Genomic DNA, 18,685 nt, shown 5'->3' with positions numbered 1-18,685 from the left:
GATTCATCAGTATTGTACATCTGGCTAGATAATAACCTCAGCGAGTTCATTTTTTCTGTAAAGTTTTTCAGAAAAGGCTGAACCACTGTAGGATCGCTTGACAGCTTACTTGCAATAACGTTGTTATCATTGTAATGTTTGGCATAAATCTGCATAATCTTTTCCCTTAGAACAGTGGTGGTTACGTTCGCGTCTTTATCTTTGCGATAAGAACGATTTATCGTTAGGGGTTAATCTGAATACAAGTTGCTTATGTCAAGTACTCTTTTTACGAGGTAGGATCGCTGCCCCCACGCTCAATCCCCAACCTGGGGAGTCTGTTGGAGTTACGATATCTTGGACGAAATGTTCCGGTTTTGAGGCGCAAGAAGTTCATCTTTCACCGACCTTATTCTGGCACCGATTTGCCAATTTAGCAGAACATTTACGCCATTCCAATTTTTGTGTCATTTCTTAAATTTCTTTATATGCAGTGATATCCATATGCTGGACACTTTTTTGACTTTATGGCCAAGATTTTCTATGACATATTGAGGTTGTTTAGGTCTGAGGTAAGACAGGTAACATCCTATGTATTTGTTTAGACGATCATATTGATGTCCATTCAGGATTTTTATTGTATATTTCTGTGACTATTTTAAATGACAGCTTATAAAGTCGTTTGCTAGAATCTTGAGATTATGTAGTCCCTCACTTAAGTGTTGTTATACGCTGTTCTATCTAAGTACTCTGAGTCTATTTGATCTCACCCGACTGGTTTAAAATAATTTTACGATCGGTTGCCCAAAAACATACATAAGACATGCTTTATTTTTGACAGTCTCTATTGTGCCTCGGCTATAAGCGAGAAGCTACAATATTATTTAAAAGTCAAAGATAAATCTTAACGGTCTTGATATACCTGATTATTTTTGTTGTAAATAGATTTTTTTAGGTTATTATACAGCTAACAGCAAATAAAATAGCAATTTTAGAAACATGGAGCACATAAATTCTACCAGTATAAGTTCTCAACACGGAGATTGCGATGGAAATCTTCAACCGCCTCAATCGCGTGGACGGGTAAGAAAAAAATCCACGAAATAAAAATGAATCCATTTCTTGCTTTAATTTTTTTTCTAACCTGATCTAATCTTTTTCCGGTTTCATCCTAAACAAAAAAAATTCTTTTGTGATTATCATGAGTTATTACATTTCTTTTGGCTTTTGGTTTCCGGGGGCGCACTTCAACCCAAAAAATCTCTGCCTCCTCTTCCAGAACAACTCTACGAAATCGAAACTTCTTCGCAGCCACGCGATGCGAGAGGAGGCGTCGCCTCCCAGGGAACCAACGCCGACTTCTCTATCCCCGTCACATTTAAAAGGTCCCCTTTTAACGCTGCCGTCCTCCAGGGGCCACTCGCCCATCAATCCGTGCGTTGTGGTAAGTCCTTCACATCCGACCACCACCATCAAATCCAGCGATGTATCTTCGACGACCATCTGCATATCTCCAACTGCCACACTCACACCGCCGCCTACGACAAAATGTAGTCCAAGAAACTTGTCACCAATACAACAGGACCATTACGATGTCGAAGAAGTCGTATATTCCAAAAGTGGTAATGGTACAGTTAAGGTTAATGGCAAAAGAGAGAGTTTTCATCATCATGAAAGGGTAGAAAAAAATTACGGTCATCACGATAGGTATCATGAGAGAGATATTGTTGAAGAAGTTGACCATGAAGACGATGAAGAAGCAGAAGAAAGAGAATACGTGAGAAGGAAAAATGGGAGATTGAAGATTGAGTGTGGATGCGGGGGCGAAGTGCAATGTTGTAGCAAGTGTTTGAGGAATTTCAACAACAATTTAAGTTGTGTGAATAATAATGGTGGCTTCGGTGGAAATACTCTCTCGGTAACAAGGGCTGGATCTAGAGGCAGTTTAAGACATCAAGGGTCATCACAAGGTAGCTTCGAATCGAATTATACCAGTTCTCCACGACTGAGTAGAGGTTTGTTTAAAAGAAAGTGCTTAAAGAATTATTGCCAAAAATTAATTTTAGATAATAGTGCCGAAATCTATACAGATACTACAGGAGTGAATCTAGTCAAATTTATACAAGAAACTTTAAATAAAAATATGAAAGATAGACAGCTTTTACTTAAAATAGAACAAGAACTTTTAACACTTTGTGAATGTAATGAGTAAGTTATTTAATATATGTGTTAATTATAAAGTTACTACCTCCGTTCCAAAATAAGTGTCTGATTTGAGATTTTTTATAGGATTATTGAATAAACAAAAAAAAAGTTGTAATTATGAATTTATTTATAATATACAGGGTGTCCCGCAACGATTGTACAAAACTGCATCAGCGTATTCTATGATCAAAAATAAACAAAAAAAGCCTAATAAACATAGGTCCGAAAATGGACCATTTTCGAGATATTCAAAGATTTAGTTTCATAAGTTGATATTGTTAACATCATGAATTTAAATTTGTTTTTATAATAATTAAGTCGTTACTATGATTACGATAAGTTGTCTAATCAAAAAAAAAATAATAATACTTCACGAAATTATTATTTTACTATTTAATTTAATAAAACTATTAAATATGGCTCCTATTAATTACTCCAAGGAAGAGATGGCGGATATGGTGTATTGTTACGGACTAGCTGATGGAAATGCGTCGTTAGCAGCTCGTCATTACGCGCAAAGGTTCCCGAACAGACGATTGCCTAATAGTCACACCTTTAGCAGACTATTTCTCAGATTAAAAGAAACGGGAAGCGTAACCCACAGCCATTCCACGGAGAGACATTACACAAGGCCGGTGGAATTAGAAGAAGCAGTTTTGAGAAGAGTCGATGAAAATGCCTCAACCAGCATTAGAAGAATTTCTGCACAAGAAAACATTAACAAAACAACCGTTCACCGCATTTTGAGGGAGCAGTTGCTTTATCCTTATCATTACGACACCGTTCAAGCTCTAACAGAAAATGATGGCGAAAAAAGAGAGATTTTTTGTAGGTGGGCCATACAGGAAGAGGTAGTAAACGTCGACTTTCCCATAAACATTGTATTTACGGATGAAGCAACATTTACTCAAAGCGGAATTTTTAATATTCATAATGCGCACGTTTGGAGCGATGAAAATCTCCATGCAATACTAGAAACTCATCATCAGTGGCGATTCAGTGTTAATGTATGGGCTGGAGTTATAGGTGATCAGTTATTATGTCCATTTTTTCTTCCAAAGAGATTGACAGCCGATGCCTAAATACATTTTTTACAAAATGACCTTCCAGAGGCATTTGATGAATTACCTCAACAAATTCTAGAAGATTGCTACTTTATGCACGATGGAGCACCAGCACATTATGCACGCGCTACTCGAGCATACTTAAATAACAGATTTGGCAATAAGTGGATTGGCCGAGGAGGTCCTGTCCCGTGGCCACCTCGTTCACCAGATTTAAATCCGTTAGATTTTTAGTTTTGGGGACATTTAAAACAAATTGTTTATTCTGAAGACGTTCAAAATGTGCAGGATTTGAAGAATAAAATTAGTAACGCATTTGACACAGTAAAACAAATTCCTGGTATCTTTGAACGCATTAGAAGTACATTTAGAAAACGTATCCGTTTGTGTTTAGAAGTAAATGGTGCGCATATTGAACATTTATTATGACATGAATCTTTTCCAATTTGTTAAATATTCGTTGTTTTTATGCTGGTTGAACGATTTTCTTCGACAATCTTTGTTACTTGTTTTGTTAAATTATTAATGAACTGTATTAATTAACTTAATATTATCGTATTATTTATTAAACTTTATCTTAACCATCGTAACCATGGTAATCATATAATTACTGCATCTAAATCGTTAGAATTAATGATGTTTACAATAGGTCAGCTTATGAAACTAAAACTTTGAATATCTCGAAATTGGTCCATTTTCGGACCTATGTTTATTAGACTTTTCTTGTCTGTTTTCGATCAGAGAATACGCTGATGCAGTATTGTACAATCGTTGCGGGACAGCCTGTAGAACACATATTCACTGATCATAGTAGGTCGGGTATGTTTATGACAGTAGAAATTTAAACCAGTGTCAATTACTAAATCTTGATAAAAAAAAAGTTAATTTTATATAAAGTAGCCAAGTATAAAAATTGAAAAAAATCATATCAGAAAATATACAAAATTATAAAGGAGCGTTGAAAAAACCTAATTTTAAGCAACGAGCAGCAACAAGGTGTCTTACAATATCTGTTGAAAAACGTAAGCAATGAAAAGTTGAAACACGGTGCAATTAAGCAGTGCAGCACCAAATTCAACGTTTGTACGCGGACAATAAACCGAATTTGGAATACAGCAAAACAGGATTATAATGTCGGATCTTGTACAGCTAACGTCGTCTCAAAGAAAAAAGGAAATTATGGAAGGAAACGTAAAGACAGAGAAGGTATAAAAAAGAAAATCTCGGATGTTTCCATAGCACAAGGATCAACCATCCGCAGTCATCCGACCACATACTACGACTACACTTGGAAAAAAAAAAGTTCATCCAGATTTAATAAATATTGTCGTGGAGCTAACCAACAATAGTAGAGTGACATGCAAAGTAGCCATACAAACCGGCATAAGATAGGGAGAAAGTCTGACCCATTCTTCACCTTGATCATGGTTGAAATCATAACTGACATTAATAGGATGCGCGTTGTGGGACCATAAAAGAAGTGAGGATATCAGAGAGATATGCAAGACTGGAATTAAGTTCGGGATTTAAGTCTTTTACCAAGAATAGTCAAATATCCTCCAAAGAGCAAACAGATCCCTAGGAAGATCTCTTTAACGATGGTATGAAAATTAGACCTCAATTTTCCAGCATAGGCTATGAATAATTAAGAAACAAGGAACACAATCCCTATGAAGCATAGATTATTTATTTATTTATCTCATGTGGGTACAGAAACAGGTTGAACCCAATAACACTGTACCACAAACAACCAATTGTATACAAATAAAATTACAGTTCACAATAATAATAATGAATTAATATTAATGGTACAAAACTGAATCAAAAGGAAAGAACTAAAACTAAGTCTAGGTGGCAATACACCAACTGCAGCAAAAAAGGAAATTCTAGAAGGAAACGTAAAGACAGAGAAGGTATAAAAAAGAAAATCTCGGAAGTTTCCATAGCACAAAGATCAACCGTCCGCAGTCTTTGTAACAATATTAACGAGTCATTGGGAACAGTACACAGAATTTTGAAGGACGGAGTCATAAAGAGAGTTTCAAGTACATGCTGCGTCGATTAGAATTTGCACTTTGTATGTTACAAGAACCTAACCTATATTTTGAAGAAATGTTAGAGTTTGTTCATATTGATGAAAAAATTTTTTACATAACCAAAACTAAGGCAAACTGCTACCTTCTTCCCGAAGAAGAAACACCTCATCGAACATGTAAGAGTAAAAGATTCTTAACAAAAGTCATGTTTCTAGCTGCAATGGCTCGTCCAAGATATGATTACAACAAAAAGTCTGAATTTAATGGTAAAATATTCTTATGGCCTATTCTAACTCAAGAACCAGCAAAACGAAATTCTAAAAATCGTGTGCGTGGGACATTAGTGACAACATCTGTTGAAGTTACTCGTCAAATTTATGTGGACATGATTACCAAAAAAGTTATTCCAGCTATAAAAGAAAAGTGGCCGAAGAGTAGGAAAAAGATGCCCATCAAAATTCAACAAGATAATGCCCGAGCACATTGTAGTATAGATGATGGTGAAGTAATTCGGGACAGCTGATGGATGGAATATTAGTTTGATTTGTCAGCCACCAAACAGCCCTGACTTTAATGTCCTTGATTTAGGCGTTTTTAATGCAATTCAGTCTATACAACATAAAAGCTCGATGCATAAGATAGATGAATTAATTGCTGCTGTTTTGAAGGCATGGGATGATACACCTGCATATAAATTAGACAATGTTTTTAAGACACTACAGAAATGTATGGAGTCCTCCATGCTTCATAAAGGAGGTAACAATTACAAAATCACACAGAGAAAGAAAAATTACGGTCTACTGGACAATTACAAAGAAATGTAATTTGTTCAAAAAAAGCTGTTGAAACTGCACGGATGGCATTAAATAGTTTATAATTTTTATTTAAATTATACTATAAAAAATTTGGTTTAATTATAATTTAATACAGTTCTGTTAATAAATTAAAATATAGCACTACTTATATTTCACTTTTTTAAAAAGTTCATTCTTATTTTGGAACAAATAAAATATACAAATCGGACACTTATTTTGGAAGGGAGGTAGCATTACATAACTTTATACGCGTCACAAATAGATTCTCTTATTTTTGAAATTGCGATTTTTTATTATAGAAAAACACATTTTAAATTCCCCGCGATGTCCAGTTACCAAAGAATGTTAGTACACCGCGTTGCAGCGTATTTCGGAATGGACCATAACATAGAACCTTCCGGTAAAAGCGTGGTGGTCAATAAAACTCGTAACACTCGTATACCGGAAGATCGTTTCGAAAGTTACATCCGAGATGATATCGGATTTACCGAAGAACCGAGACGATCGATTTTAAAACGGGACTCAAACAGCATGGAAGATTACAGTTTTAAATCGCCCGATAGACAATCTAGTTACGAAAGTAGAAGGAGTAAAAGCATAGAAGAACGAGAGGAGGAATACAAAAGAGCGAGGCGACGAATTTTTAACAATAAAGAGGTAATTTCTTACCTTTGAAAACGTTTTTAGAAAAGAGTGGGAGTTGTGACAATGCAGGTAGAAATCGTATTTGTTTTATTTACTTTTTACAGATGGGTGAATACGCTTCAAGTGAAGACATGGGGTGGCACGATCAATCTTGGTCTAGTATGGAAGGTGATGCTTCGTCATTTAGGTTACAACCACCTGATCATCATGCGAGATGTGGAAATAGACTTATTAAGGTAAAATTATTTTTTAGAACAAAAATTTCGATTTTCTTCTAATTCTTTTTTATTTAACTCTAAGAATTTGCAGGTAGTTGGTTTAAAATTTATTTAGCACACTTTTACCTGCTCTTTTTCAAATTCAAATTCTTTGTAATTGTAAATTTTGTCATAACCTTGTACATACATTAATTTTATGTACTGTTTGTGTAGGTTCATTCTGAAGAAATGCGTGATGAAACATTAAGACCACATGTGGCTAAAAGCTATAGTTTTGGTGGTTACGGCGGTGTTCATTCCAGATCAGATCATCCACATTCAAATGGTCCAAGACTTTTAACAAAACAAGGTAAATTGAAAAAAAATCGAGTATAATTTTACTCTTAATATTTTGATTTAGATTCTGCAACTAGTTCATCACGACTAAGTCCTTCTAGCTCTGGTTATAAAACGCAATCGCAACGGTCCGGTTCGGTTACACCATCTCCTACTTCAATATCATTTTCTGGTGATTCTTTAAGACAGGATTCAATGGCAAGTGTTGCAACAAATACAAGTGAGCAAACTTCACCGAATGGGGAGCAACAAGAAGTTGTTTGGGTACAATTTAATGTCAATAATGCTCCCAAAGGAAAAGAAATTATTGATCCAAATGTAAGTTTTATAGTTATTTATGTATAAAGGTGGTAAAAATGTTGCTTTTTTCTAATTCTTAAACTTTGAGGTCATTTTCTATGCTTACTCAGAAAATAATAAAAATAATTTTCTTGTTTTATATTAAAATCCTTGTATACATTTTTATGTGAATGGAAAACAGCTAGATATATCTTTAATCCATATCTTTAATAAATCTTTAAATAAGTACTAATTATACTCCAACTGTAGTTGTAAGTAGAGGGGGTTGTAATGTATGTAGCACAAAGAGATGATGTAAACATAAAAGATATTGAACAATAACACAAAAGGAAAGGAATCTATAAAGAAGCACACAAGAGAGGGACAATATCCGTAAGAGAAATAACAGATATTGAACTACTAACTATGGATACAGATCAACAAGAGTCTCAAATAATTACTGATATTGAAGAAATTAACAATATTTGTAAGGAATATTTCATAGAATTACTGATTATGAAAACAGTAGTAAATGAGGAAGAGTACTTACAAGATGAAATTGTCATACAAGAACTAAAACAAAGAGATGGGCTGGCTCCAACACCATCTAACCTCATTTTGAATAGAAAATTTCCTTGATAAAGAACAGCGAAATAGGAAGATCCAATCCAAATAGGAAGAAAAGGAAGTTATGAGCAGAAGAATTAAAGATGGAGAGGAAATATGCAAAACAATGAAAAAGCTGCTCCAAAGCTCCCCACACAACTCTATGCAGAGGCGAAACAGGGACGAAATCATACAAGAGTGTGGACAATATGTGTAAGAGAAATAATAGATAATGAACTACTAACTATGGATACAGTCAAATAAGAGTTAAATAATTAGTGATATTGAAGGAATTAACAATATTTGAAAGGAATATTTCAAAAAATTACTGATTATGTATGTATGTAAGAGAAGGGGAGGGTATGCAACACACACAGTACCTTGACCCCAACGGGCCCCTTGTGCGTCCGCCCAACACTCACTCCGGTTATATCAACCAGCCTAACGAGTTACCAAAGGCTAGGATACAGCTCTGAGGTGTGTCTCTGACGCCATCCATAGTAGGCCATTCTTCCTTGATCACTCTTAATCTGAGGTCCTTGAGGGCAGAACAGTCACACAAGATGTGATAAACCGTCTCGTCGACACACTTTATGTTATAAAGGTGTTTATTTACCTTACAGTGACCTGTAACAAGTCCCGTAATAATCCGTAAGGCGCTCTTACCCAACCATACAAATTTCTGTGCTGCGTCAGCTGAGGGATAAAATAATAACCGCTTAGCTAACTGGCACCCTTTAACTCTATCCCGCCAGTCAAGGAACTTCTTGTGGGTTAGGCTTTTGATTAACTCAATATGAGATACCATAGAAGGGACAACTGTCGGCAAAGGGGAACAGGGCACTTTCCCATTAGCCCCTTTTGCCAGCCTATTGGCGTGCTTATTCCCTGAGTGAGTAGAGTGTTCCTTTATCCACTGCAGTGTGACACTGTTTAGTGTTGCCGCCTCTTCAAGCGCCAAATGACAATCCATAATAAGCGCAGAGGTAAATTTATCCTTGCTTAGAGCTAAAACAGATTGTCTACTGTAAAGGTCTTACCTCTCTAATTGGAGCTGACAATGTAGTCAGCAACAAATTTTATAGCGACTAATTCCACCTGCTTGACGGTGATGCCTTCTCCAAGTGATATGAAGAGATGGAGCTGTAAGTCGTTAGAAAATACTCCCGCTCCTGCACCAGTTATTTTCATCTACTTTGTGGAACCACAATGGGTGAGGTATTTCCTTGAAAATGTGAATTTAGCCGGTATATAGTCCGTGCAGCATTCCAATAGAGGTGTGTTTGTCAACGCCTCCCTCCAAAGTGCTTCACTTCCTCCGGTTTCATCTCCCTTGAAAAGTCCTACTTTCCGTAGTCGCAACATGGTAATCAGCGCCACCTCTTGAGTATATAAATGTAGAGGTGGCAAGTTTAACATGTTTTCCATGGCCGCAGTGGGGGTTGTCCTTGTGGCATCTGTAACATACATACACGCAAGTCTCTGTATTCTATTTAGTGCGGTAGTGGCGGTAACCTGTAAGGTTTAGACCACCATACTATTGCACCATAACTGAGCATAGGTCGTGTCACAGCCGTGTAGATTCAAAGGGCAGATTTGGGTGACAAACCCCATGTATTCCCAGTGTCCTTTCGGCACTGGCCAAATGCGACACTAGCTTTCTTTACTTTATTATCTAGATGTGATTTCCACGATAGTTTGCTATCCGGAGTGATACCCAGATATTTAACCTCTTTAGACAAACTCAGTGAGCATTTTTTAAACAAGGGCAATCGAAAATTACCAATTTTTCGCAACCGTGTGAAAAGGATTAAATCGGTCTTATTGGGGTTAACCGACAATTTCTGCCTTCCACACAATTTCTCGACTATATTGAGAGCCTCTTGTATCCTGTCAAATAACACCCCCACATGTTTTCCCCTGAGAAGGGTAGTTAGATCATCAGCATAGCCGACGGTAACGAATTTGGCCTCTTTGAAGCGTTTAATAAGGCTGTCTAGAATGAGGTTCCATAGAAGTGGTGAAAGAACACCTCCTTGAGGACATCCTCGCATTACAGTCTTTTTAAGGGTGGCGTTGCCAGCCCTTAGCTTGATGATTCTTTGTCTGAGGGAGCTCTCTATCCAGCCACAGAGGGTAGAAGGAAAATTATGCTCAGCCAAAGTCTCGTTAATACCACCGAAAGTCGTCTATCAAAGGCGACCTCTATATCTATGAATATTCCCAAGGCGGAGTACTCTTTGGAGTACAATGCCCTCCCAACAAAACTGGTCACACTGTGAAGAGCTGTCAGTGTGCACTTGCCTTGGGTGTACGCATGTTGATTAGAATCTAAGGATCTATCAACAAGGCAGACATCCCTTATGTAACGGTCGCACTGACTCTCTAAGGTTTTTTAATAAAAACGAGGAGAGGCTGATTTAGGTATGAAGTTCACCAAAACCTCACGCCAACAACTGGTAATGTAGCGAAACGCCAGGCATCCCTGAAAGATGTTCCTTAGGTGAGGTATCAATTCCTCCAATCCCCACTGCAACAGGGCTTTGAAAGGTGAAAAGCTGTTTATTGCCCACCTCATTTTATCCTGCATGCAGATCTTCTCAGCTAACAGCCAGTCTTCTGCAGTCGGTGTGTGGTTGGTGTCTCCATGAGCTACTATAGAGTCTACCGAACCTGAAAAATGCACATTCATTAGAAGGTGTAAGTTTTGTAGAAGGTTGTCGGTATAGCAACCGTCATCCTTCTGCAATTAACCTATTCGCCGGTCCGGGGCCAGAACCCTTGTAAGACGAGAGACTTCGTTCCCAGAGGTGACTTCTTCGCAGAATCTCCTGCACGTCTCTCTGTTCTTTCGACGAACACTTTTTTTAAACTCCGATACTTTACCTTTATAGCAGTTCCAATCAGAATCTAATCTCGAGCTTTTGGCTTTATTGAAGGCTGCTCTGACCTCCCTCTTAAGGTCGCTGAGCTGAGTGCACCACCACAGAGTGGCACGTCCTGAATCAGCTTCCAGGCGGAGTGGACAAGCCTTTTTATACGCAATTGTCAGGGAATCTGTCAAGACCAATGATCGTTCCTCAACATCCTTGCTCAAATTGGGATGGATTAACCTTATATCGCTCAAACATCCTGATAATACCGACTTGAACTTGTTCACGTCAGAGTTCCTGGGGTTTCGCTTCAGGTTTTTCCCGATTATATATTTACTGATTATCAAAACACTAGTAAATGAGGAAGAGTACTTAGAAGAATTTGTCATACAAGAACTAAAACAAAGAGATGGCTCCAACACCATCTAACCTCATTTTGAATAGGAAATTTCCTTGATAAAGAAAAGCGAAATAGGAAGAAAAGGAAGTTATGAGCAGAAGAATTAAAAATTGAGAGGAAATATGCAAAACAATGAAAAAACTGCTCCAAAGCTTTCCACACAACTCTATGCAGAGACGAATCAGGGAAGATAGTGAGTGATGAAAAATTACTTCCAGAACCTATTAAATATGGGATCCCAAACGGAGGTGGATAATGGTACATCAAACCAAGAAGAGGAGAAGAGCCCATATCCATCGATGAGATTCAAGACGCAATTGCGGCGCTTAAAAATGGGAAGGCGCCAGGGATGGATGGCAAACCAGCGTAAATGCTGAAGGCTGGAGGTGAGGAGTTGGCAAGAAGAATTTATACACTGCTGTAGAGGGTTTGGGAAGAAGAAAGCTTGCCTGAGGAATGGAGAGAGGCGGTAATATGCCCCATATACAATAAAGGAGACACGCTTGCATGTCGAAACTATCGTGGCATAGCGCTGCTATGTAAGAGACTGCAACCTTTTGCCGAAAACATGCAGGATTTAGAAAGGGAACATAGCCACCATAGACAAAATATTTACCATTAAGCAGATACTGGAATATGATGTCGACGTGTATAATATATTTGTGGACTTTAGGCAGGCTTACGACTCCATTAATAGACAACAGCTGTTCAAGATCATGGAACAGTTTGAAATTCCAGCAAAGTTGATACGACTTGTTCAGAGCACACTGACGGGTACCAGAGCGTGTGTACGCATATAGGGCCAACTGACGGACGACTTTCAGGTCTCGCAGGGTTTAAAGCAGGGAGATGGGCTGGACTCCAGCTTTTTTAACTTGGCGCTGGAATATGTAATGAGGAAAATGGGGCTGGAGAGGACACGCTTGCTAATCATCAAATCAGTGTAGTTGGCGGAGTATGCGGACGCCATAAGCATAATGAGCTGAACACTAAGCGCTAGAGAGGGGACGTATGGAATTCTGAAGGATGGTGCTGAAGCGGTGGGGCTTGGAATCAACACGAAGCAGACAAAGTTACTGCTACAGATGAAGAGAAACATCAACAAATGACAACATAGAAGCGGTGGCTCACTTTATATACCTTGGTGTGGAATTATCTATATTATATTGTATTTCAAAAACTAGAGGTTGAATAAAGTGGTTGTCAAATGTGTCTTTTTTATTGAGAAAAACATATGGTTATTTAATTTATTTTATAAATTAATATAGAAGAATACCTCTAAAAAGCAAATTGAAATTAGACATTATTATAAATACGTCCAAGGAAGTCATAGAAATAAGATACATAAACACAGGTAGCAAATCAAATACAAAATCACGAGCTAAATCTATTTATAAACATTCTTGAAGAAAATGTTTTCTTTAGGAAAAATTGGTCAAAGTTACTATATTTATAATAACACAAATTGTCGAGAAACTGAATACAAAAAAATAGCGTACATACGTTTTATTGGTCATACAAAAGATTTGATCAAGTAAAGCTTCCTGGTGTTGTAATACTCCTGGGAAAAAGAAAAGTGCATCCAAGTTTAATAAATATTGTCGTTGAGCTGACCGCCAATAATGAAGTGACATGCAAAGTACCATACAAACCTGCATAAGATAGGGAGACAGTCTAAGACCCATTCTTCATCTTGATAATGGATAAAATCATATCTGACATTAACACGATGCGCCTTGTGGGGCCCTAAAAGGATTGAGGATATCAGAGATATACAAGACTGGAATTAAGTTCGGGATCTAAGTGTTTTACCAAGAATAATCAAACGTCCTAGGAGGTATGAAAACTAGACCTCAATTTCCCAGCATAGGCTATGAATAATTAAACAAAAAACAATATCTATGAAGTATGGATTTTAACTTAAAAACAAACAAACGATTATCGATATATTTGAGAGAAAACTTTTGAGAAGAATTTTAAGCCCAATTTAAGAAAGCAATGAATAAAACGTTGATACAATTATAACTTATATCACCAACCCAAGGAACCAGATCTGTCCAATTACATCAGAATCCAAAAATCCGCCCTATAAGGGTTTTTTTTTATTAAGGATGAAAATAAGAGGATTTAATAGAATGCTAATAAACAGAAAAATTAAAGAACAAAAGAAATGCTAGGATGTAGGAAGAGAAAAGCACGAGATAGAGAAGTATAAAGAAAAAAAATTGAAGGAGGATATGGTTCTATAGCGGATTGTAGCGCTATAGGAGAGAAAGGGGTAGAGAGGAACTGTACAGGAGGACGTCTGTTAATATTTAAAGAAAACGCATTCCCAGCATTGTTGCTAGTGTTAAAACTATTAACCGTTTGAGCCCCAAGCAGCTCAAAGCGCGTCCACAACCGATGGACTTAAGAGAAGCGCTATTGCGCCGCTTCGATGTTTTCGACTCATTCAGAGAAAGCGCGGTTATGCTGTTCAGGCTTTTTCGACAGTGGTTTTTCAATATCCTTTAATATTCAAATGGTTAATGGTACTGTAATATTGGATGAATAATTAATGGTGCTAACAACTGGAGATCTAGAGTCTGTTTGTGAAAGACTGGACACTGCGGCAGAATAATAAATATTGCAAATGGAAGACAAAATGCTGTTATGTTATAATACGTAAAGATTTTTATATTTACCAGTTAAGCAAGAAATTTGTACACATTTAATTAAATTAAAAATGATGTAAGCCCATTTAAAAGGAACTTTGAGACTGTTTAGCAATACTTAGTTTCAGGTCAGAACTTATACTGGAAGATCTATTTCTGTATTTATCTTTTAATTAAGTGAAGGACAAGAAAGTAATAATTAATAATTACTGTGTTGAATAGTTCTCCTTTCGGGATATTCTTCTTTCAAGTCAGCCTAGATTAAAAGGAGAGACTTTTTTTCAAATTAAGTAAAGAATCCGTTTTTAGTTTAATCAATTTAACTTTCTCTTAATAGATAACTTTCAAAATTCTAGTTTTATAATGAAAGACTGTGTTTTGTCGGTAATTTGGAATATAGTTACTGTTTTGAGACAAATTCCGAAACGATATCGGATAATGCAAGGCTTTGAAGTCATTCATGATGATCAAATTTAAATGAAAATCGAAGAGGATGGCTTTCAAAGAACACATTTTAAATAACTTCTAACTTTATGTCTATAGTTAAATAATTGTATCAGAATTTTACAATGAGACAGCTGTCGAAACTCAGTATGAAGGAATTTTTGTAAATATTTAATATTTATTTTTTACGCACATTTTTTTTTGAAAACATTCGTCAATCTGTCTAGCGAACATGACTAATTGCAATTAATAAACACACAATCAAAACCTCTTTCATACTAGTAGTTTTGACGCAGAATTTGTCGATGGATGCAACAATGTATTAATTTTACCAAGCGAACTACTGCTGTGACACATCTAAGAAAACGGAGTAACCTGACAAATTATTATTTTTAAATTACAAAACAAAAAATATATTGAAAAAGACTTCTTAAATATACACTTTACAATATCGCACACTATCGTGAATCAAATAAGTTCCCTTAAATTGAATTATGATCTTCAATTCTAAACATTTTGTAATCTATTAACTGCTTTAAGTATTAAAATAAGATTTTAAAATCGATTGCAAAATAAAAAATTTTTAGCAACTAATCAACTTATCGATATCATTGTTATATTTCTTCGAAATAACTACAGATAATAATTGAAATACCACACTATTGTTTCTTTTTTTTAATCTCTTTTTTACCAACTATTTTATGCATGACTGTTTATCAATTAATAAGCAACTTATCGCAGTTTAAGCTTAGAAACGAACTAAGAAACGAATCGAACGTGATTTAACGTTCGAACGTTGCCCAGTTGAGATCATAATATTCATAATGGAAACGGTTGGAAAAAAAGAATTTTATTTTTCTAGCAGGTAATATTTTTTTAGTAATTTTAATTTTTTTTATAGACCGGAACGACTGCTCGTAATCCCGATGGATCTATTTATAAATTCGACCCCGATAATGTTCCCCCAAATGTCGTCGTTTTAAGTGATAATTCAACGGGTGACGCTGAAAGTGGAACTAAATCCGTTTCTCCTCCAAAACAAGGCGCCCGACCGAAAGAGTGTAGCACACCGAGACGGAAGCAAAAGAAAAACGGGAGTGGAAATAGTACCGGATCTTCGGTGTCTTCACCAATTACGACGAATAGTGGGTATATTATGACGGGAACTGATTTGGGACCGGCTCCTTCTTATACTTTTCCTGGGCCGCCTTCTACTCAACAACATCCACCAATGGTACCTTATAATTATTCGTATCCATCAAATGACTATATGGTTTATAATCAATTACCTTATGATAACCGGGTAATATTGGAATTAATTTTATAATAACTTTTTTTTTGAGATTTTTTTTTTAAATAGGAACCGGTACCTTCACAAGAAATTTCTTATTATGTCTCAACAGATCAAATAAATAATGGATCTATGAGTTTTGGTTCGAATCAACCTTGGGTTCAACATGTTTATCAACCAGTTCAAACTAGATATGGAAGTAAGTTATTTAATTTTTTTTTCAACTAATAAGTTGGCTAATAAGCATAATTTTTGGTATATACATTACATAATAGACATAACTAACTAAGTTATGTTGTGTTGAAACAGATTCATTCACTGACATTCCATTTTGTAAAAGAAATGTTACATTCAATTCAATTGTTAGATAACATTTTGTTGTTGACTGTAATCACAATTGAGTAAATATTACTGAAATTTGAGAGAGTTTTAAATAGTTTATTGATGAAGTGAATTTCTTATATTTTATTAATTTAATACGCCATAATTTATTTATAAAGTTTTGGCAAATTGTATCAATACATCTAATTGGTATTGTATACATATTCTATTAATAAGCTAAAAATTTTACAATTTAACAAACAAAACTTTAAAAAAATTTTACTAATAATATTTTTTAATTTTTATTTTTATTTATCTATATTTAAAAAATACAGATTTATTTTTGGATTCAAACCATTAGCTATAACACTTAAATTAAATAAATAAAAAGTGAGTAATAATATTACTTTTTTATATCACAAAAAATGAGTATTGAGGTATAACAAATAGCGTATTTAAGATATTATCATAGAAGTGTTGTATCACTTCGAAATTCAATTCTTAACCCTTCTATGAGTTTAATTCCGGATAACTCACTAGTATACAGGGTGTTTCTAACTTGATGCGAAAGATTTTAAGGAGTGATTTTTCAGCAAAAATTAATTCATATAACTTTTTATTCAAAACCCCTTCCCCACCGAGTTACAGCACTCTAAAGTTAGGGGAAAAATTGTTATTATTTAATAAATCCAGTACGGAGGAATTTAGAAGAATGAAATTTGGCAGATAACTGTTGCTAATAAAATGACACTTTTTGACGATTTTTATAACCCGAATATGTTATTACAAGGGGGCTGAAGTTTTTAATTCGTCTACATTTTTCTATTTAAAAACTTGATTTTAATAAAGGGATTCAATACGCAACTTTTTTATCTCTTGACATTTTCTCCTAAAATTGTTAGTTTGATCACAAAAAAATATTATAAGACACAGACTCAAGTGACGATTTGTTAGTTGTAAAATATCAAGAGATAAGAAAGTTGCAGATTTTTCCCTTAACTTTAGAGGGCTATAACTTGGAGGAGAAGGGATTTTGAACAAAAAGTTATATGAATTAATCTTTGCTGAAAAATCACCCAATCAATTTAAAAACACCTGTATACACACACAGCTTACAGGTACTTACAGATGCGGGACTAAATTCGATACGGTTGCATTGAAAGCGTATTATCGCTTTATTCCACATGAATTGTTTTGAATGTATCAAAAATTAATCGTAGGACAGGTGGTTTATGCTGATAATATTATGTTTACCAGTATTTTTGATTTATACTCTCCTAAACCTTTGCGAAATCTCTTTACGTTTCAAACACTTTTAAATAATATTTTTGTCAACTTATTAAATGTCCTAAATTAAGCAGTTTTTGTTTTGAAATAATGGTGAGATAAAAAGTGTTACAATGGGACCAAATGGGATTTCTGCATTATTAATCAAGGACTATGTCACTTCACTCTTAAATCCGCTCTTGCATATTTTCAACCTAATAATCAAAAACTGTAAATTTCCAAAGATATGTTAAATTGACCAGGATTTTCCAGATTTCAAGAAGGGAGATAAGTGCTGTGTAACGAATTATCGACCAATAGCTATCATTAATAGCTTTGTAAAGCAATTTGAACAAAATGTAGCATCCAAAATTGAATTTAATACTAAGGCACTATTGTCGGAATGTTAACATGATTTCCACAGAGGTAAATCTGCTACCGCTAACTAATCTAGGGTCGGCGTACCACTTATACCCAGTTTAAGGACTGGTTTGAATTCCATGCCTTGTATTTTGCAAAGAATTAAATTGTTGTTAGGTATTCTTAATGATAGATAATATAGTTTTTTTGCGGTCATTGGTGGAAAAGAATTAAGAAAATAAAACGTAAATTGAACAAAAAACATAAAAAAGAAAACTACCGTTTTTCCTATTATGGCCACTTGATCACCATTTATAACCTGGTGTATGCACTTTATTTAGCCACCATACTTAATCTAAACTGAAATTATTGATTAATTTGGGAATTTAATTGATTGAAACCTACTATATAAAGATGTAATGATTTGAAAAAGAAGTGCAACGATTAATAATTATAATATATGTATATTCAGATACTGGTATAGTAACACATTTGGGGTACAGAAAATAAACGTCGAGAATTTACACATTCTGGTTCTGGTATAACTTCAATGACATTGGCAGATGAGTACCATATAATATCAGCTATCTCTGGCCATTTCCAGTACAAACCACCTTTCATTGCTGAACACGGTACTTTATCTGTTTGCAAAATTTTAGCAGAATATATTAATATATTTAATTAATAGTTAATATTTTCCGAATGGTTTTGGTTTATTCGAGGATGACATTGCAAAAAGGGTTCAAAGGTTCCTTCCTTGTTCCTGTCGTGACTTCATAACTTTATTAAGCAGCATTAATTTTTCTTATTTATACGCGATCGACTTCGAAAAATGGTTTATTTAAAAACAAATAAAAATGTAATTAAGGTCTTTATTGATAATAATATATTAA

At 35.2% G+C, this 18,685-nt stretch overlaps 1 protein-coding gene across 5 annotated transcripts in view; it reads left to right on the top strand.

Annotated features, from left to right (window-relative positions):
• The window catches only part of LOC111414605 (R3H domain containing protein encore), an 86,951-nt gene that overhangs the window by 48,664 nt on the left and 19,602 nt on the right, over window positions 1–18,685 (top strand). For 2 of the 5 annotated variants that reach the window (XM_023045998.2, XM_023045999.2), the window contains exons 3-11: window positions 935–1,062; window positions 1,259–1,994; window positions 2,046–2,187; window positions 6,399–6,756; window positions 6,849–6,980; window positions 7,176–7,311; window positions 7,363–7,616; window positions 15,456–15,857; window positions 15,915–16,044. In XM_023045998.2, coding sequence (XP_022901766.2) covers window positions 979–1,062; window positions 1,259–1,994; window positions 2,046–2,187; window positions 6,399–6,756; window positions 6,849–6,980; window positions 7,176–7,311; window positions 7,363–7,616; window positions 15,456–15,857; window positions 15,915–16,044 — 2,374 coding nt within the window. In that variant the 5' untranslated portion in view covers window positions 935–978. Of the gene's footprint in view, window positions 1–924; window positions 1,063–1,258; window positions 1,995–2,045; window positions 2,188–6,398; window positions 6,757–6,848; window positions 6,981–7,175; window positions 7,312–7,362; window positions 7,617–15,455; window positions 15,858–15,914; window positions 16,045–18,685 lie in introns of those variants that run through there. The other 3 variants (XM_023046000.2, XM_071197620.1, XM_071197621.1) reach the window with 2 other exon arrangements.

The sequence above is a fragment of the Onthophagus taurus genome, chromosome 7 (assembly GCF_036711975.1).
Source record: "Onthophagus taurus isolate NC chromosome 7, IU_Otau_3.0, whole genome shotgun sequence".
Taxonomy (NCBI): Eukaryota; Metazoa; Arthropoda; class Insecta; order Coleoptera; family Scarabaeidae; genus Onthophagus; species Onthophagus taurus.
This window is presented reverse-complemented; position numbering and strand designations above follow the sequence as displayed.